This window comes from Meleagris gallopavo, chromosome 1, assembly GCF_905368555.1.
Source record: "Meleagris gallopavo chromosome 1, MGAL_WU_HG_1.1, whole genome shotgun sequence".
Classification (NCBI taxonomy): Eukaryota; Metazoa; Chordata; class Aves; order Galliformes; family Phasianidae; genus Meleagris; species Meleagris gallopavo.
This window is the reverse complement of record NC_139404.1, coordinates 119,312,477-119,333,713: the sequence shown is the minus strand read 5'-3', so window position 1 is coordinate 119,333,713 and position 21,237 is coordinate 119,312,477. Positions and strand designations below refer to the sequence as shown.

The following is a 21,237-nucleotide window of genomic DNA, read 5'->3' as shown; positions in this document are numbered from 1 at the left end:
AGGGACTGCTGCTTTTAAGATGCGGATTGGCACGTAACGCAGTTTTTGGTATCCAGATTTCATATGCTTGAAGCAATAATTCACCTATAGATTTCTGCCTGGATATAAAATTTATACCAATATTAAGTAACAGAAAAGAAAATAAAGCAATTGAAAGGGAAAAGTGATTGCTAAATGATATATTCACTGTCCTTGTGCGTATGCTTAATTTTCAATGCTGAAAGAAAGTAATGCTAAAAATGAACAGATAGTTGGAAAAGCTGCCTGTGATAAGCTTTTACAAATCCTTTTTTTTTTTTTAATATGTGGTAATGCGTACACATGTCTTTTTGTTCTTCTAGCTCCAGAAAGTCCTCTGAAAGGGTCATAAAAACCTTACAGCTGATATTTTTTTAATACCTTGGCTGCTGTGACACTTTGCTCTAATGATGGGGTTATATTAATATAAGCAGGTTGCTGCATAAAGGACAAAGAAATGATATGCTCTGAACAGTTTAGCATTTCACATGCATTTGTCTGGCTGGCATGGGGGGCTGGGGATCATTCTACAGAGATCATTACTACCTCAGGAGATCTAAAATCCTCCATAGAATACCAGCCATAGATCACTCGCCACATCATCAGCTCTTCAGAGCTAAATAGACCGTTGGTCTTTTCTCTGCCCGATGTGTTAAATCCTTCTTTATTAACTTGCTACATTGAGCCATCAGTGTTTGCTGAAAGCTGTGTGGAGAACGTAGAAAAGAAATAGAATTTGGACACCAATTGAAGATTTTGGGCACTGGGTTTCTCCCCTCACCTGCACAAGCAAACACAGCTCCTACTGCAGTGCAGCAATGCCTAGTGTAGGGATGGGCTGCCATGAGCAGACTTGTGCTGTTTGATTGGAGTCTGAGAAGTCCAAAGAGATATTTGAAGATCTGTCTCGCAAGCACAAATTGTGCTGTTGCCATCTTTATCTGCATGTGGGAGAGAGGGCGTTGGCAGGAATAGCTGTGATGGTGATGCCTCAGCAATGGAGGATAAATAGCGTAATTTAAAGTAGTCTGTGATTTTCTTCCTATACTTTTAATCTACAGAATTTCACTTATTGAGTGGATTAAAATTTAAAAAGTAAATTAATTTTTGCTGTACAGTTTCCTGAGTCTTTAAACTCATGTTACTAAAATTCTGCATAATAATCTCTTCGTGTACTGCCATGGAAGATTTTGCAAGAGAGCTGTAGTTCCTAAGTGGTACGTTGTTTTTGTGGATTGTGATGCTTGGATCCTATGACTGTGCTAGGCCATTAAAGGTTAAGGAGGAAAGCCTGATGGAAATAGGCACGTGTGCACTGCTGAATGTTTAAGTGCTCATTTGTAATGCACTGTCCACAAAATGTTAATGACACAAATTATATGTTAGACATCAGTGTATGAGAAGGGCTTTATTCTTATTTTTTATTGCTGGCGCCAAGACTTGCACAAAACAAATAGATTCAAAGGGATTAACTTGAGTTCTGTCCTACAGAAAAATCTTGCTGTAAAGTGAATTGTACATGTGGGATGACATCCTGCTTTGGTCCATGTGCCAGGCTTTCTTCATTGACATCCAGAAACCTGTGGTTAATCGCATTACTGCTCTGTTTTTTAGCTCGCAAACCTACCAGTCTACATATCAGACTACATATTAGTCACCCATGGGACCAAGGTAGTAATGTTTCCATGGGCCAGAGTTCACAGCTGCAGAACCCAGTACATGGGAGGGCACCCATGGGTCTTCTGAAGCTAGTGGGAGCAGTGCCGCTTATCTGTGGGTGCAGAAAATTCACATTTCAGCTTGGTTTGGGCAGCCAGTTCTACTTATTATTTGAGATTGCTCCTATTTCTTCGGCAGATTGTTGGAGGATGCTGCCTCAGTTTTTTTTTAAACATTTGTTGCAGATACATGGGAAAAACAAATCATTGAATCATAGAATGGCCTGGGTTGAAAAGACCTCAAAGATCATCTAGTTTCAACCCCCCTGCTGTGTGCAGGTTTGCCAACCACCAGACTAGGCCACCCAGTGCCACATCCAGCCTGGCCTTGATTGCCTCCAGGGATGGGGCATCCACAACCTCTCTAGACAACCTGTTCCAGTGCGTCACCCTCTGAGCGAAAAAATCAATTAATCACTTCTTTTTTAAGAGCAATGATGCACAGCACTTGCTTTATGTCTTTGTCTAAGAATAAGGCAAAAATAATGTAATAAATCACCACAAAGCCAAAAAAAAAAAAAAAAAAAAGCAAACAGACTGTCCTAGAGCATTGGAATTCACACCTGACAGATATATAATGCTCTTTGTTTGAGATGTTCCTGGAGGAAGCCTTCAGGACCTACCACCATGCTGGAGCAATGCAATGTAGTTGGTGACACTACTGCTGCTTGTGAATAGAAAGGCCTTGTCCAAAATGGGGTAAAAACCTGGCAGTGGCAAGGAAGTGTTGCGCGTGCTGCCTTACACACTGCTGTGGGTGACTGTGGCCTTTTCATTTTCCCAACCATCTCACAGGTGTCCTGTGAGCAGCCCAGTAAGGCCCGTTGTCTCAGCCCAGCGCAGAGGGAATGCAGATAATGTTTTATTATTGTCTGGGATTGAGGACTTACCTGATATTCAGCTGAGGGCTGTGCCCTGTGTGCACCAGGATGGTGGTGGCGATGGAGGGCCACAGCCTGTCTGTGAGTAGGAGTGCACTCGTTTTCAAAAAAAAGTTGGGAAATGTTTTTTGGATTTGGAAATGGATCTGTAGAGATAACAGTAATTGCCATGAGGTTTGCTGTCGGCTGCCCTTGGTATATTTTCAGTTGTGAAAAAAGCATCCAAATGGAACAGATCATAAAGTTATTTTGGCACAGCATCTGAGGGCGAAATATTTCCTTGCTTTAGCTGCAGAGAAATGTGGAAATAATAAGGCAGCTGTTGTGGAGGCAGCGTGCTGTGGTGCTGCCTGTGGATGGCTGTATAGGTCTCTTGGTTGTGACAGCATGTTAAAATTAAGCCAGCTGTATTTGCCAGGATTTGCCCGTAGTAACTCTGAGTGCTCTGCTGGAGGGAAACCTTCAAGCATTGCTACCAAATGAGAAAATAAAGGAAGGTTTAGTGGAGAAGGTTGATATTCTGGGTAAAGCATATTTTGGTGGTCTGTTCATAAAATGTTGTCTATGTCTGTAGAATACATCTCCTTAGTTTAAGCTCAAAGCTTCTCATTTTTTTAGTAGATGCAAGTAACGTATGTGTTAGAGGAGCTTGGCTAGCTTTTTCACTGGTGGTGCCAAGGTGTTTTCAGAAATCATAGAATCATTAAGGTTGGAAAAGACCACTAAGATCACCTAGTCCAACCATTAACCCACCACACCATGCCTGCTAACCATACCCCTCAGTGCCACATCCACACAGTTCTTGAATACCTCCAGGGACGGTGACTACACCGCCTCCCTGCGCAGCTTGTGCCACTGCATCACCATTCTTTCTGAGAAGAACTTCTTCCTAACACCCAGTCTGAATCTCACCTGGTGCAACTTGAGGCCATTCCCTCTTGTCCTATTGCCGTTACTGGGGAAAAGAGGCCGACCTTGCCACAGCCTCCTCTCAGGTAGTTGTAGAGAGTGATAAGGTCTCCCCTGAGCCTCCATCGGACAGAACAATCCCGACTCCCTCAGCCACTCCCATTAAGACTTGTGCTCCAGACCCCTCACAGCTTCAGTGCCCTTCTCTGGACACGCTCCCAGGTCTTGATTGCTTTCTTGTTGCGAGGGTCCCAAAACTGAACACAGCACTTGAGGTGCGGCCTCACCAGGGCTGAGTGCTAGTTGTACTGAGATGTTTTATGGTGATATTTCATCATGATAGCAGAGTGGATTGTATTACTGAGCTTCGCAGGTTAGGTTGTTTACTGAAAAGTAAATTGCAAAAAAATATTTGGTTTTAGATTCTTTGGCAAATAAGGGAAATCCTCTATTAAAACACTGTTGGTGAAATAGTAAAGAAAAGGAGTGGATTTTTCACTAATACAGATTTGTATTGTAAGATTAGTACTCATGCATCTGACTGAATTTTGACACTAGCAAACAAAATGACTTCAAACCAGTGGGGATTTTTTTTTCTGAAAGAACAATCATTGACTTCCAAGTCTGTGGAAAGGTAGGATAAAGATTGGCTGCGTGATACAACACTGCAAGATTCAATCAGATGTTTTTTTGCAAGCTTGAGGAGTCTTACCTTATAAATGGTTCTATGTTCCATTATCAAATTTCATTATTTTAATTTTTTAAAATTTTTATTACTTTTTTTAAAACTCAGAGTTTTGGTGCTTTAATCCATATCTGAACTGCAATGACGGAGTGACCACTCTTCCTGTTTTTGTTTTTTTTTTTTTTAAAAAAAAGACCTGGACAGATTGCAGAAACTTATTTTATTAAAGGTTTGATGGTTGAAACTGAGCTTTAAGTTAAATTCATGTTCAGTTATGTATATATAGGCAGTGCTTTGGGTAGACTTTTTTTAGATGTATTGAGATACATTGGTGTTTATAATAAATGTCATTTTACATAATGAATTCAAGCTTATGAATTATTGCTGTATTTTAAATCAGTGAAAATGTACTCTCCAGGTGACAATATGCTAATGAAAATTATATTTCTGCAAAATATTCTTTGCAGAATTAACAACTTGGTTGGTGTAGTTGTCTAAAATAATAAGAACGCAAGGATATGTTGTTACCTGTCCCAAAAAAACGGCCTTGTTGGATATAGTGCTGTTGCTTAGCGTTCATGTGATTGTACTGTATTTTAATGTGAAAAAGGCGCTGATGCGGCTCATTTGCAAAATGTGACATTTCTACTTTAGCTGAGACACAGCTCTCCCTTCACTCTCATTGCTAGCAAGAGTTGTGTACTGTTTTCGCTTCAGCCTCCAGAAAATGGAAGAAGTTTCATGGAGTGATTTCTATTTCAGCTGGCCCAGTGCCAGTCCTGACCAAATTCCCATTTGGGGAGTTCCATCTCATCAATGTCAAACTGTGGTGCATTCCATTACTCTCAGGCAGGAGAGTTCTCTGCTGAGCAAATAAGAGTCAGTGGGCCTAGGTTCCCCTCTCTTGTGCCCTGAGCCTTCTTGGTGTTATTTCCATAGATAAACTCTTGGAAGAGAAGGGGTGAGCAGGAAAATGAACAGAAGTCCTTGGAATGACTACTGTCTTTACACACTGTATAGATTATGAACGTGCTTCCTTAGCATTAAACATCTGCAGAGTGGAATCCATGAATCTCACATCTCGTGTCCAAGAAAATGAAAAGCTCCTGGCAGCGTCTTGCATCACAAGAAGTTTGGATAAGCTCTTTGGAAGCTCCCTGCAATTTGTTTGTTTGGATGGAGTGGTGTGACAGCTCTGTGCATGTCACTTTGATTGGGATGCTACCTTTACTCCCTTGCTTCTACAATAAGACTTGAAAAGTGGATAAATGTCTGTCATCAAATTCTACATACTCTGCAGATTTCCGTAGGATTTCAAGACTTAATAGTGATGTTGGCAAGGCTACGTGTACTGCATTTTATAGAGTGTCCTGATGACTATGTACATTTCTATAGCCAAATGCTGAGGAACTGATTGCCAAAAAAGAATGTGAAGGAGTTTAGTGAATAAATGGAATCATACTTCTATGATTGTTGGTGTGCTTATGACAAGTTCTTAAATTCAGAGTAACCTGTTTTCAGGTGTTTTATTTTTGTGTTGCCAGTGTAATAAGCTTTATTGAGGTTTCATGTGTCCTATACAAATTTATTGGTACAAGCTGTGTTTATTGACCTGGATAGATGTTTATAGGATTGATACAAACTAGTGAATATGAAGCACAGCTAACACAATTCTAGATGGATTAATGCAGTTCTCAGGTACAGCATACATTTGCCAAATAGAAAAAAAGTGCATGAAGGTTTTGAAAAGTATTTGCTTCATCTCTTTCGCCCCTGCAGGCTTTCCACACACAACTAAAGGCATGTGTTTAGTTACAATGACAGCAGGTTTTCCTTTTAAAGAGAAGGTAGAATGGATTACGAGCAAATGAGCATAACAGTGTCTTGATCTTATTCTGTAGACACAGCTATTGTGACAGTTATTTTCTTTACATGGCATGGAAGCTTTCAGGTATTTCTCAGCAATGTTTGTTATTAAGCCTCCTGGTAAAAGGGTGGAAGTGTTCACTTTTTCCACATCACACCCAGATAAAGCAAAAAAGATTTATTAGTGTTTGTATGTTAAAGACAAAAGATTGAGTATAGGAGACTGGATTTCTTTGAGGTGCAGTTCCATGCTTGTAAGTGTTAGGCTGCATCTGCAGCCTTTATTCCCTGGCAGTTTTTCTAGCCAACGCTACTTAATAATTGAAATCTTTTGATTAATTGTGCTGACTCACCTGTCCTGGTAGCTGCACAGTATTCAGATCAGTATTTTTTTGTAGCTTGTAGTATGCTGGCATTGCCAGTTGTCCTTTCTGACAAGAAATGATTTGCATGCTCTTAATTTGTCTGGGCATATGCAGCTGATGTACAATCCGAAACAGAGGACTACACAGACCCTTGCATTGATCAAGTTATTATGAGACTTGCAGAATTGTTTGAAAATATTTTGTGTGTGCCCAAATGTGCTCTGTATCATAAACTTTGCAATTCTTGGTGCTGGTGTAAAACATTCTGCCTGGAGCTGCTTAGCAAAGCTTCACTGTTGCCAAGGAAAGAGCTTGCCCCAGATGTGCCCAAGCGAGCACCTGCACCTGCAGACCAAGTAGTTCTGGGTTGTGTGAGCACAAGAGAACCTGGTGAGCAATGGCAGGGCTGTCGGCACATTTTATATAACATGTAACGTGGTTTCTTTCTGCTCTTTTTACCACTGTGTTAACTGATTTGCTAAGCTGTGGCAGCTGATCAGTAACTCACCTTATCACTTTAGCTTGAATAACACAATAAGTTTAAACTGGAGTCATACAGAGTTTAAAGTGAGGACAAGACGTTTTGTGGTTAAGTCTTTAAAAATGCCCTATGTGTGTGTTGTCTGTGAGCCATGAAGTAAGTAATTTCTAATTCCTTTCTTTTTAGGTGTCAGAACCCAGTTTCCGAAATTTTAGTGAGCGTTCCAGGTGATGTTTAAAGAAGTCTAAAACAGATAAAGCATCCTTTTTTGAAAGACTGAGCAGGAGCAGGTAATGGACTGAGGCAGAGAAGCAGCACTAACAACCTGCCCCATGGCAGAGTCCCTTCCTCTGGGTGCAAAACTGTCCCAGCTCTTCCCAGGCAGTGGACCTTTGGTATCTGGACGCGCTGTTCTGGGCTTCACTTCAAATAATGAAGAGAGAGGAGCCCTGGACTCCAGGCAGTGCTACACGTATTTGAACAATGACCCATTCAGAAAGAAATACCTGATTAAGAATGTAGCAAAACTTGTCTGTGACAAGCAGATCTCAGAATCTGTAAACAGAATTTTATTTAATTTTTTTTTTTTTTTATGGAGCAAAGTGGGTCAGACGCATGGGACAGTTTTGTGATAAGCTGTTGATAAGCTGCTGCTACAAATATTTGACTGGAGCAGAGATTATAGGGCTGTGGGTCTGGAGGGCTGGGTGGAGAGCTGCGTCAGCACAGCTGGTCCTGGGTCTAGGCAGGAGCTCTTCAGCCTGTTCCTTGTAGTGTGGAGGAAACAGAGGAAAGGGGAAGATCTTGTAACCTCTTCGTATCATGAGCAAGAGCAAGCATTAAAATTGTGTTTTGGGGGGCTGGACTGAGGTAGAAGGTGTAGTGAGAAAATTCTCTTTAACTCAGAAGCAAGCTGTTGCTTGTTTTCTTTTTCTCACAGAGAATTTACATTCAGCTTATACACTTTCAGAGTGTCAGAATGTGCACAGAGACTTCCTCTTTCCTGGGCTGGGTTTGCCTGCAAGTGACAGGCGGTGTGACAGATCATGACAAGGGAGCAGAACAGACCCAAACTGAGTGCCAGAGGACAGCACAGCAGAGTTACTGGCTAAGTGAAAAAGCAAAAATCTTAGAATTATAGTTTGGCTTTGTTTGGAAGGGACCTCAAAGATCATCTAGTTCCAACCTCCTGCTGCAGTCAGGGTTGCCAGCCATTAAATTAGGCACCAGCTCAGGCTGCCCAGGGCTCCATCCAACCAAGGTTGGGATATCTATAACTTCTTTGGGTAGCCTGTTCCAGCACTTCACTGCCTTCTCAGTGAAAAATTTCACAGCTTTACCATTGCTTACAGCTGAAAACCTTTCCCTTGAGGCTGGAAGATGGCCATCTCAGCCTGCCCATCTGCTCTAGGGTTACCAAATGGCTCTTTCTGAGTGTACCTTGCACTCAATGTACAGTAAGTAAACTTCATTCTTAGGTTTTGGCTCCCGAAGTTCAGCTCTTGCAATCTAAATTGGACCTGCCCAGGGTATTTGAGAGGTCAGTGCTCTTGGAGATCACAGTGGAAACTTGTTTGTAGAGAAACAGGGAGAGCTGGAACAACGTCAGATTGTGCTGGGAAAAGCAGTTTCATTGGGATGTCTTCAAGGAGCAATTGCAAAAATAATACTTGCTGCATGCTAATGGAGCAGAGCAGTGAGTGGATAATAAATAAAAAACCTGCTTTTTGTTCTAGCATCTCAAGACGTAAGACTTTCCTAGTAGGAGTATGCATGGAGAACGGTAATTTAAAACAGCCACTCTACAGAACAGCTCATAGATATGTCTTAAATGTTAATGTTGATAAGCCAGAGATCTCTTTTAAAATAAACAAATAAATAAAATAAAAAATAAAAAATGGAGAGGGGGAGGGGGAACATTTTTTGTTAAAATAATTGTAGAAAATCTTCTGGCCCATCAGAAGAATATACAGGCAGTTCCTCTCTATTTTTCATGGCTATTTGGTAGGGAGGGCGATGTGGTTCTTGTACAGAATGAGTTCTAAGGCTCTCTGCTGAAATGCCATTGAAGGTACAGGCATTGTTCCAGGGCTGACTTAGAGCAAGCATGAGGTTAGGCACCACAGGTCTCCATCCTTCTCTGAGAAATGTTGCTTTTGCATGTTGTGTGAAATGAACTTTCTTTCTCAAGTGGCAACCGACCCATGAATTTATTCCACATATGCAGTTATACCTTACAGAAATTTAAACTCAGTTTTAGTCCACTCAGCACTGTGCCTCAAGAGCCATTCAGTAGACCAGTCTTTGAGTAACTCTGTTTATTATCCCGAGGTTAGATTTGGCAAGAGGCAGCAGTAACCTGCCACCATGAAAAATTGTTTCCAACATGTACTGCATTAAACTTTTCTTCCATATTCAGCTATCACTAGAGGATTACTTTTTTTTTTTTTTTTTTTTTTTTGCTGAAGCATCTAAAAAAAAAAAAAAAGTAATGAAATTGACTGTCAATAGTGTTGTGTTAAAATCCCCTGCAGTATCAAGGTCTGCAGTTTATTTTATTTTACGTTTGTGTGAGTAGGAAAAAAATCAGTTCTTTCCTTGTTATCTCACTGAAAACAAAGTAACCTAAGCTGACAACAGGAAGGGATGAAAAGAGTTTGTTTTTAATATCAGTTGAAGGAAAGCAGTATAGATGTTTCCCTTTTGCAGGGGACATTTTCGTATGTCTCAGTTCCAAAGTAGTGCTCCCTGTTTTTTTCTTAGATAGAGTCTAGTTTTCATCCTGAAAAGATGTAATTTCTCATCAGGTACAGTGCCTTTAATTCAGATGGATCTTGGAGACTACTAATAGCTTTTTGCACAACCTAGCTTAGCTGCAGCAATGCATATCACTAAATGCAATCTACCCATCAAGAGGCTGTGTGCACTGACCCTGCAAAAGGTAACATCAGGAAATGAAAAAGAAAAAAAAAAAAAAAGGCAGTATTGAGTTTAAGCTGCTATGGGAATTGAAGCAGGCAGCATGTTCTGAGGAACTGGTTTTGGATGAAGATTGACCTGCCACCTACCCATGCTGCTGGAGGAGAAGAGGTGCTCCAGTCAGCAGCTCCGAGCGGGTCCTGATGTATGTGGGGTGAGCTGCTGGCTGCCGGGGGACTCATAGCCCTTTCCTTTGGCTGTCGGGGAAACTAATGAGTGTAAATGCCTGTACCTACAATTAATCTATGTAAATATCTACAGTTCTGTAATAAATTGAGCTTCTGTGGCAGCTTACTTCTGTAGCTTCAGGCCATTAACGTGAGATCGGTATTTAGTTGTTGTAATAACACAGAGGAGATCTTGCCTACAGAATATTTTGCTGTTGTTACCATTGAAGGGCAAAGTCACAAAGAGGCGGTTTTGGGATGGTTGTTTTAAGTGTGCTTGAGAAGCAGCACAGTGTTTCTGAAAGCCCATGCATCCCTGATTAATTAAATAGTAAAAAAGAGTTTAAGCTGCTTCATCAAAATAAAATGTCTGTGTTTCCATATCAAGAGCAAGCAGATAATTTACAGCATTCAGAACAGAGATGGGGAAAGTCCCTCAGCACATGCACGGCCACAGTCTTGGCTACTTGTACCCTGAGGTGCTGCTGGGCGTGATGGCTGATGGACCACCACCTCCAGTCCTGGGGCTGACCTTATCTTCGCTCTTGCTCCTCTCCTGTGATAAACCAGAGTGGGCACCCAGGTTTGATGTCAGCTTACTGATGTGTGTCTGTGCCCTCCTCTGGCTGTGGCTGCTTCATCCTGGGGCTGACAACTAGGGATTTGTGCACCACAGCAAGCCATGTTTCCCACCCTCAGCACCAAGTCCTGGCACAGGATCTGAGCACCCAGCCAGACATAAGGAAAAAAAAAAAAAAAAAAAAGGAATGGCAGATTCCAGTGGTTAATTGGAGCTCTGCTTGTCCAGAGAATCAATCTCTCTTTTAATCATGCAGTGAGAAAAAAGAAATCAGCTTGGTGCAGCAAGGAATGAAGCCATGCATCTCAGAAACTTACAGGAAGAGCAAAAAAACAAAGCTCAGTCAGTCAAAGCAGAAGCCACATCCAGAGAAGAAAAGCTTTGCTTGGAGATACTTTTCATTGATTAGTAATAACACTCTGAAATGTCTCAGTTTTCAGGAATTGTTTCACCTAATGTTCTGCTATAGAATGCACATGTATGTGTATGTATATATGTATCTATGTAAATAGATATATAATTACAGAAAAATGGGTATTAATTTGTTCTGTTTGTTTCTATGCTTCAGTTGAATAGTTTCTGTATGCTGTTGTAGCTTGGGAGCATCCCACTGTTGGGTGTTACGTAGAGGAGAACCTATCCATGGAGAAGTGCCAATGAATTTATTAGGTCAGGATGATAGTATTTGCAATCATACAAGAAGCAAATTAAAAACAATAGGGTTCAGAGACAACACTGAGACCTGTGAGACAACATGGAAGCAGCAGAAGGGGAATTTCTTGTACTGAATTTGCCATTCCAGTTACAGTGGTTGTAAGGTCTAATTGTATTTCTGTGAACACCACAGCTCCTGCAGTGGGAACATCTGACTAAACAATGTGCAAAATAAGCAATCATTTCACCTGCTGTTAAGATCGTGCATAATATGAAAGCAAATAAATCATTTTAGGATAGCTCTGCTACCCTTCACTATAGCTGAAAATGATAATAAATAACTACTTGACTCTGATGTACTAAGGGGAATGTGATCAGACAGCAGTCAGAACAAATACATTTAATAGATAACTTTAAATACAATCAGTATTTTGAACTTTAAAATACATATTTCTTTGCTTGCGTTTGCAGAGCTGTTCTCGTTCCCTGAAAGAGTGAAATGCATTTTACCAAGAATGTCTCTTCTCTCCTAGATCACAGAAGTTTGTGGAGCCAAACGTGTGGGCTATTTTGGTCCTGCTCAGTTTTACATTGCTTTGAAGTTAATTGCGGCAGCGCAGTCAGGGTTCCCAGTACGGATTGAGAGCATTAAGAATGGTGAGTAGCAAATGTTGCTTGCAGCACTCCATGCTTGTTTTTCCCTGTCTTTAATCCTTGCAAGCTTTTGGTGGTGTTGAACTTTTCTTCTAATTTGCCTGTGAAACCAGTGCATTTTGAGGATCTGAGGCTGGGTAGGAGGCGATATTACTTTCTCTAAGTGAAAAAATGGTAGAACATTGCACTGAATGACATGTGTGGCCGAGGTAGGATTGCAGCTCTGTCTCCTGAGGGGATTGCTGGGTGACAGCCGGACAGTGCTGTAGGTACACTTCCCTGCCACATTTGGACTCTGGTCCCAAAGGCCTCTGAGTGGAAACCAGTACTGCTTCAGATGGAGGATTGTTTGGGAGCCATGATAAAATAACGCATTGTATTGGTAGGTATGGCAACGTATGGTAGATGTAATTTAGAAGAGCTTTGTTCTTCACAAAGTAGTGGCAGTAATAGTAGGTGTACCATTTTGATGGAGATAAATGTTTCTTAAGAGGCAAATCGAACTCAAGTGGTGAAGAGAGAAAGCAGGTGCCTTTCAGCTGCAGAACTGTCACAGTGACTGCACAGAGGGAGCTGGGTCTTCTTGCCCTGGTTGTCCTTGCTCAGCCTTGGCAGGCTTCAGGCTGAGGATCAGGAGGGTTTCCACTTATGCAACATTCTCTTGTGCTGTGCTCCTTTCTAAGGATGCCGCTGCTGGTCTGAGAAAAAGCAAACTGAGTAAGAAACCTGAACTGAGGTGAGATATACTGTGTGTGTGTATGTGTTACAAGCACAGCAGCTGCATATCATCTACCAATTTGAGTGAACAGGGGTGCTTGCAGCCTGCCTACTGATATCCTGCTCTTGGAGATGCTTCCAGTGCTAATTGCATTTTCTCTTGAAATGTATTAGTGATTTTAGAGTGGGATGAGTAGCATGCACCAAACCTATATTGATTTCTTTTTCTTCCTCGTAGCAGTTGTAGGTGTGTAAATGATTATGGAGGTGATGCTTGGTTTGATCTTGAACGCTATGTTCTGTTAATTTTAGTTGTATTGATCTTCAGGTCTGACTGCACAAAAATAATGGTTTCTAATAAGATTCTCCGAAACTAGTCATGAATTGTCTTAAAGATCCATTTGCTTAGGTGTCACTCTTCTGCTATGCAGAGCAGAGATGGAATGGTACCCCCCATCTCCCTGGGCTCTGACCTGGTCTCTGAACACCACCATTTTTAATTTGCTCCCTGTATGATGGGAGCACTGAGAATGCTGTCATCCCAACCCAATGAATTAGTCAGTAAGACAGTTTCTATGGGAAGCTATTCTTTTTACTAAAAACAACACTTCCAAGTCAAAATGAGTTTGCCTCTTGCTGTGATAACGTGTGTAAGGCTTCTTTCTTTCTCTACGCATTAAGAGATAATGCATAAATATGGCAAACGTAGCTTTGTGTAATGTTCTATTAAGACATAAAGTAATCACAAGAGTTGCATATTTATAAATGTTACGAAATACAAGTAGTTTTCTTTTACAGATAAACTTTTCACTGGTTTTACAATATGGTACTGCTTCAAGGACTTTCAATGTTCTGAAGTCCCAATTGAATGTTTCTCTCTTTTAATGAAGAATTACCTCTGCCACGGTTCATGGCGCTGAAAAATGACAGCGAAGTATGGTATGGGACTCCAGCAGAGCTCCACGGGGTTAAGTTTCAGGCTCCACACACAACTCTGGAAAAAAATTCCTACAAAAGAACAGATGAAGGAGACAAACAGGTAATGGGCCTGTCTTCTTCAGGCTAGTGTATCATTGTGCATGCTGCATTTGGGTCTGGTCCTGGAAGTGATGGCACTTGTGTGAATGTGTGCAGTTTTGCAGCACTGTACTGAATAAGAGCTCCTTACATGTTAATAATCACTATCAGGGCTGTGCTCTTGTTTTGATGATCTCTCGTATCAGGTTATCCCTGAGGGAAATTTCTTTATGTGAGCAAGTGTTAAACTGTCAGCCTTGTAAGTATTTTGTGTAAGTTCTTCCAAGGTTGTTCTACTGAGTGTAGTGCTATTTCTTGGAGAGGTCAAGGGGAGGAGGTGCAAACAGAAATCTCTCTGCTCAAGGAGGAATAAACAGGAAAATGAGGAATTTTTCATGGCAGGCATGATCCTTAGATGCTGCAGAAACATTCAGTTGGAGAAGAGGTGCTGAAATGGGGGAGCTGGTTTTTTCTGGGTGGGATTAGCTACCATATTTCCTTCCTTTCTAATCTGCTCCAGGGGTAGTCCAGAAAAAACTCTCTTTCTCTTGTCCACAGTGAAACACCATCCCAGCTTCTCTTGTCCTGAACTGCCAGTTGTCTCATATTAAGCCTTGTGCAGATACTTCCTCGGGCATGTTTGGAAGTAGATTGTCCTGAACTGTTTTAAAACTTTGCTATGCCATTACCATACTTTCATCCTGGAAGGTTCAATACCAAATTCATCTTTTCTTTATTAGTGAGAGTTTTCTTGGATATAGGGGGTCTGAGGAAATTGCAGTGTTTTTTCCTCTTCTTCATCCATCATGCTGTATGTGTTTGGGCTGCTGTGCAGAATTACTTGGTTTTGTTGTTGTCTCAGGATTCCTTTCTGTGTTGATGTGTTTTTGAAGCAGGAACCCAAGTCTCCACCAATGTCTCCGATCTGTTCACCTCCTGCTTCTCCATCTACCTACCAGAGAATACCCTTAACTTATGGATATGGTAAATCAAGAAGTGGGCTGGAGCAGCAGCATGGAGGTAGGACAAAAGTAGGGATGTGCACACTGTGTTCAGTTATTCTTTTTCCTATTCTCAGAAGCATCCAAGTTTCAAATGGAACTGACAGTCAGCGTAGAGATTTTAAAGTTTAATTATACCCCTGTTTTGGAAGATGATCCAGTCATCTCATTTTATTGTGCCTAAGAGCTTTTCTTTGATTGTTCAATTCTGTCTTCTTGTTTACTTTCAGGTAGATTAGTTAGATTTATGTTTCACAGCTCGCAGATGAATGCTCATACCTAGTCCCTGGCAAGACTCTCTGTGATATATCACAGTGGATATGTTTGTAAGTATTTTCAGAGTGTGTGCCCTGGTAACGGAGAACACTGAGAAGGAGGAGTTAGTGAACCCTCTCCTTGCTTCAGTCTTCATTGCTAAGACTGCCTCTCAGAAATTCCAGAATCTGGAGATAAAAGAGAGAAAACTTCCCCTTGGTCAAGGAGGATCTGTTCAGAGACTGTCTAGGCAAACTTGACATACACAAATCCATGGGCTCTGACAGGATGTGTCCATGAGTGCAGAGGGAGCTGGCCCAGAAGTGATTGCCAAGCTGCTCTCTATCATCATAGTACTGGGTCTTGTCTTGTTCAACGTCTGTATCAGTGACCTGGATGAATGGACAGAGTGCACCCTCAGCAAGTTTGCTGATTACATGAAAGTATGGGAAAAGCGGCCAATGCATAAGAAGGCTAAGCTGCCATTCAGTGAGACCTGGACAGACTGGAGAGTTAGGCAGAGAGGAGCCTTATGAAGTTCAGTAAGGGGAAGTGCAGAATCCTACACCTGGAGAGGAATATCTTCATGCATCTGTATGGGTTAGGAGCTGACCTTCTGTGTGGAGAAGGACCTGGGTTTCTTGGTGGACAACAGAGTGACCATGAATCAGCAAAGCTCATTATTTCAGTAGCTACTATATTAATATTCAGATTTACAATGGACCTTCCTTTGCAGGAAATGATAATAATCTGTCTGATTTCAAAACGGAAATTACAATGGGACATGAATATAAATACAGTCCAGCAGCATAATGTAGACAAAACAGATAAAAATAAGGCACTACAATGTTGTCCTTCCTTTAAACTAATTGGCAAAACTTTCTGGTTTTGGTCAGAGGATAGTGGAGCAGGAGCCAATTTTTACAAAAGCCTGAGGTGCTCCTGTTAATAGTAGGATATCTGTGCTCTCCTAATTGCAGCATCTGGTGACCAAGGCGGTGAAGGTAGCATAGGTACTGGCATATAGCTCTCCTTTAGTTAGGAGCCCTGTTTTTGTTTACAAATGAGTGGAAAAAAAACAGAGTTAATACAACATTTAGAAACTCCTTACGGAAAGTGTTCAATACTGTCAAATGGTCTTCACGTGAAAATCGTATTAGTGCTGAATTGCAAGCATTCCATTTATTGGTTAGGTAAACCACCATTCATTCAGAAACAGGACTTTTTCCCACCCCACCCTTAGCATAACTGATCAAAACAGTAATGGATGACTTCTGAAATAAGCAATGTTAGTAAGGTTGCCTTCTGGTAGGACATGTTTTCCGCTTTGATGAATGAGACCAGTAGCAGCAGACACGCTGAAGACCGGAGCACAAGGAAGGAGGATGCCATCAAAGCAGCCCATAGTAGTGCTCTCTGCTGTTTTCTGGGATTTTTTTCAGTCTCTGCCAACAGAATGTTTTTTTGGGATCATGGGGTGGAGTACCTAGGAATTTGCTTACAGTAGTAACTTCAGTGAAACTTCTCACGGAATCAATCAGTATTGTGCAAAATACATAAAGACAGCAGCATCCAGTCCAGGCATATCAACTTCTGAAACTAATCATTCAGCTGCTTGAGATGGTACAATCCTGGAGGAGTAGAGCACTAAATGTATTTTTCAGAAAGCATTTGGGATTAAAATAAGGACATAGATGTTTTCAGATCAGCATTGGATGCCTTTCCAGAAAAAAATTCTTCAGCCAAATGCATTCTCAGTGGAAGTAACTGAATAACATGTTAGGACCTGTGCTGTACCAGAGGGCTGGGCTAGATGACGTACTGATTCCTTCTGGCCTTTTAAATTAAGAACCTTCCAGTTTCCTGTGAGCACACAAGAGGATAGACTTGAAAATAGCAGCACTTGTGTGTGTGTGTGAGGTAACAGCTTCACAGAAGTGATCTTAGTAAATATATTTTATACTGAATACGTGATTTTGAAATTGGGACAGAGTGACTTAATGGTCAGCCTTTGCTCTGCATTCATCGGTATTCAAATACTAGTGGATTTTACTTTTTTTCTGGGTAATTTTGAAGTTTTTCTTGCTTGCAAACACATAGCAGTGACCTTGTGCTTAAATCTCCTCTTGAAGTGCTTCTGTATATTTCCCAACTTCCTTCCTGTGGTTTTTTGTTTTTTTTTTCTTTTTGTTTCTTTTTTTTTCCTGAAATTAGAACTTAATTGTACAGGAATAAAAATAGGTACCAATACAGGATAAGTCACTTAGGAAACCGAGGGGGTTTAGAAATGTAGTTTTTAAGGTCTTCCTGAGCTCAAAAGCGTTAAGATTTCTTGGACTCACTTTTCATCCAGATTCTTTTAAATTTTGTTTACCTAACGCTAACTGTCATTGTAGCAGTGTATTTTAGATGTGCCAAGAGCAAAAGTTTTCACCTCTGTAAGAGTTTGCAAGCGAGTTGCCTTTGCGTTTGCATGCTTGACCTATTCTTAAAACATTGTTCTTAAATGTGCCGTTATGTCACTGCTTACTATATTTACTGCAGTGGAATGCAAGTGACTTATCTTGACAAAAGAAGGAGCGATTGTTACTTTTCTTGACTAACTTTACTCCAAATAATGACAAGTGGTGAGTCACGTATTTTGATTTTCAAAAGAAATCAGGGAAAGGGGGAAGAATAGCAGATGGAAGATTATTATATAGAACATTAGGGATTTACTGTTTGATAGCGTTGTCAAAGCATATTGTTTTGCAGCTCAACTATTTCTTATTACTTGTAATGCTATCTTCTGCTATATAAAAGTATAAGTAAAGACAATGTATAAATATATAAACAGAATATACAGACATATATTTACACATTATTTATAATGTTTTCTGTTATCTACTAGCATATAGTGACAATTTCCATCAAAAACATCTAAAGACAAGCATGTAGCTGGCATTTTGTTGTTGAAGACTCAATGTTCTTTGATACTATGTTACTAAGGTCACTGATACTTGCAGGATTTAATGTTTTGCTTTTGGATTATGCTTTCATTTATGTACTCATTTTAAATGTCTGTAGCTCCCTATGAAGTCAGACACTCTACTCACCAGCAGGATGGATCATCATCAGGGAATTACGGGGCCAAACCTGCTCTCGCATGTTCAACTCTTAGTCGGGTAATGAATTATGTGTCTTTTCCTCAGCAATGTTACTGATAAAGCAATTGAGAAAATTGAGAAAGAACTCTCGCTTTAAAAAGTTAGTGTTCTCCGTAGTATTTTTAGACAAGACACTGAAGGGTGCTTTTTAGTGTAAGAAAAAGGAAGTAGAAATTAAAATGAATGATCCAGTTAAATTGCTAGAGCTAAGAAAAATGAGAAGCACCAAATGTGGAAAGGAAAACTAGACTGAGAATTTTCAAATGTTAAAAATAATTGTGAGGTTATCCTAGCAGAGGCAAAACATTTTAATTTGAAATATATGAGGTTTCATTGAGATTCTTTCTTGAGTTAGGATGTCATCTGTAACACATGCACAGAGATCCAATATTGTGTGTATTCCTTTTTTATCCCAGTTTATGAGATGACAGCTCAAGCAGAATAAACAGATTTATGGTCATTTATTGTTCTTATGAGGTGGGTCCTATGTTTTCCTGCTCGTTGTAAAAGCAGATTTTTCTGATGTTCCAGTAAGCCTACTGTACATTTCTTATGCAAACAGAGTTTGCCCTGAGGAGGCACAGAGCTCTCTCAAGGGGGAGCTTTTCCTAAAGAAATGCAACTCAGGGACTTTGTAACTTTTCCATAGTGTTTAGCATCCCATAATAAAATGTCACCAAAGCTTCAGGGAAAGATCTAGAGATAATGGCGTATAATTTGTGCAAACTGGAAATGAAATTGAATGCATTTGTGCAGTACTTTGAAATGAAAATTAATTTACAACTGTATGAAGTTGCCTGTTTCAGGGGATCTTTTGATGTATTTCAGAACCAGTATTTTGCTTTGATTCTTAAATTGAGTGATGTCTGTCAGAGAAAGGGTTTTGGAGGTGATTGGCACCTGGTTGTTCATTCTTACCCCCTCTCTCTTTATGAGTGCTATCATCCAGACCTAAAGTGTCTTGAACCCAAAGTCATTTCAATTCAACAAATGCCCTAATTATATTGGCAGCCCTCTTCTAGAGTCAGTCAAAAAAGCGTGTAAATAAAGGACTGCAGCATCCTCTAGAATATTCTTTTTCCCCAAGTTGTGGTTTTTACTCAAAGTGAGGGAAATGATAGAAAATTAAGGAGATCTCTGGGGGCTTGCAAATCTGAATGAAGTGTATACTGAATTACCTTGGGTGAGCTGTGGATGCAGAGGCAGACCAGCTCTGTAGATACAGCATCTCTCCAAGGCCAAATAGTTTCTTAGCAGAGCTAAAAAGTCAGGCACTGCACTGCACAGGTATAGATGTAGGCCCATTACTAGCCCCTTTTAGATATGTGGTGTTCAGTTCAGATTGTAAGCATGGCTGAAACCCCAGAATGAATCCAGAGGTGGTAAGGGATGACTTTACTGTGGTCAACACTAGTAAGATTTTGTTTTTCTTTTAGCTTTGGTAATGTAAAACTTCCTTTAATTGCCCAGATAAAGTATTAGCCTCAGTGTTAAAAGTAACAAGACAGTAATCAGTGTGACCATTTCTACTTTTCATCTTTCTGTAATACCTGTCTGCTGCCAGAACAGCATGAATCTGGTCTGTTGAGGTTCCCAATGCCCTATCTGGCCCTCTCTTGAACCCAAATGCTGATGCCGGTGACCCTTCTCTCAGTCTCTTTCAGTGGAGAGGGAGCAGCCGGACAGCAGTGCCCATTACTCAGATGACCCTTGGAGGATAACCGAGGAGCAGAGAGACTACTATGTCAATCAGTTCAAGTCCCTGCAGCCCGATCTGAACTCCTTTATTTCAGGTAATTTTTACCAAGACATGTCCACTTTGAGTAGGGGAACCAGGTTGAGAGATGTGAAGTATTAAGTAGTTGAATTAATTGTTTTCTCTTTAATGAGCTTATGAACAAGAGTTCATTGTGATTTATTTTTAAAGGCAGGCAACTTAAAGAACAGACCAATACTGTGGGCATTATGCTTTTTTCCTAAATATGGATATTAATTCTTTCAGAACTAATTCAGTTCTGAAGAGTAACCGTTTGAAAAGCGAAATGCATCATACCTCCTTCAGTTTTGCAGATACTCTTCAATACTGAAGATCTCTTTCCCCTTCATTTTAGTCCCTGCAAGTTTACTCTGCCATCAGAGAATCAGGCAAGACTTTTTTCTCTCCCCTGTGCATCTTCCGTAGAAATCCAAACAGTGCTTTTTAATAGACATCTGCACTCCTGTTGTCCTGTTTCACAGGTGTTATTGTTGGCAGCAGTAATGGTACACATCATATTTTTGTCCTTGTTTAAGCTCTTTGCAGAGCTAAGGGGAAAAAGACGTAAAAAAATTGTGACTTCACACAAAAACAAAGTGGTTACCTATTTCCAGTGCATGATTTGAAACCTTTGAGAGAATATGCACGCTTGCTGCTCAGACTTGAGGCAACGCTAAATGTTCGGTCCTGATTTGGAGAAAATACCTCTTAGGAGAAGCATTGTGGTTTGGTGAAAATTAGGATGATCTAATATTCTGAGTGTGTGTATTTGTACATCACACTTGCAGTGTTTATTGAGCTGAAAACTCTGTAGGCTTGGGCTTAACTTTCCCAACAGAAAAGCGACAGCTTCCATATGATGAAAGTTAAGCATGTGTTTAACTGACCTGTGTATCAAGCCTGAGAGTTTATGGCTCTGAGGGACTGAGATTTTGACTTCGAGGTGGTTGAAAGCAAATGCTGGAGAGCACATACATGGTATAATTGTAGTAACAGCATAATGAGATTGCGTTTCCATCCTGAATAGGAGGATCAGAGTGCCTGTGAGAGGCTTCCCTGCAGCTACTGACAGTCTGTCAAAGAAGTAGCAGGGTTTACAGTGAGGACATTTTTTCTGAGTCTAGGTGTACTGCTGTTCTTCAGCATCATCTGGGATTCAGCATCCTTGGATGGAGCCAAAGGTTTGAATGAATTAATTGTCTGGATGAGGTGCTAGAAGATGTGCTTAGTAGCTTAGTGGGTAGTAATGGTTATAGGAGGACTGTTGGACTAGATTATCTTGTAGGTCCTTTCCAACTTCGTGATTCTGTGATGAATTACCTGATGCTGACAGAAATTAATGCTTCTGCAGTACTTTTCCTCAATTAAGTTTCTTTTTTATAATTTAC

The 21,237-nt window shown here is 40.6% G+C and overlaps 1 protein-coding gene across 3 annotated transcripts in view; it reads left to right on the top strand.

The window, feature by feature from the left end:
• The window catches only part of REPS2 (RALBP1 associated Eps domain containing 2), a 96,093-nt gene that overhangs the window by 17,768 nt on the left and 57,088 nt on the right, over nucleotides 1-21,237 (top strand). For 2 of the 3 annotated variants that reach the window (XM_085211525.1, XM_085211517.1), the window contains exons 2-6: nucleotides 11,837-11,960; nucleotides 13,565-13,713; nucleotides 14,585-14,711; nucleotides 18,014-18,111; nucleotides 19,748-19,886. In XM_085211525.1, coding sequence (XP_085067651.1) covers nucleotides 11,837-11,960; nucleotides 13,565-13,713; nucleotides 14,585-14,711; nucleotides 18,014-18,111; nucleotides 19,748-19,886 — 637 coding nt within the window. The remainder of the gene's footprint in view (nucleotides 1-11,836; nucleotides 11,961-13,564; nucleotides 13,714-14,584; nucleotides 14,712-18,013; nucleotides 18,112-19,747; nucleotides 19,887-21,237) is intronic. The other variant, XM_085211534.1, reaches the window with a different exon arrangement.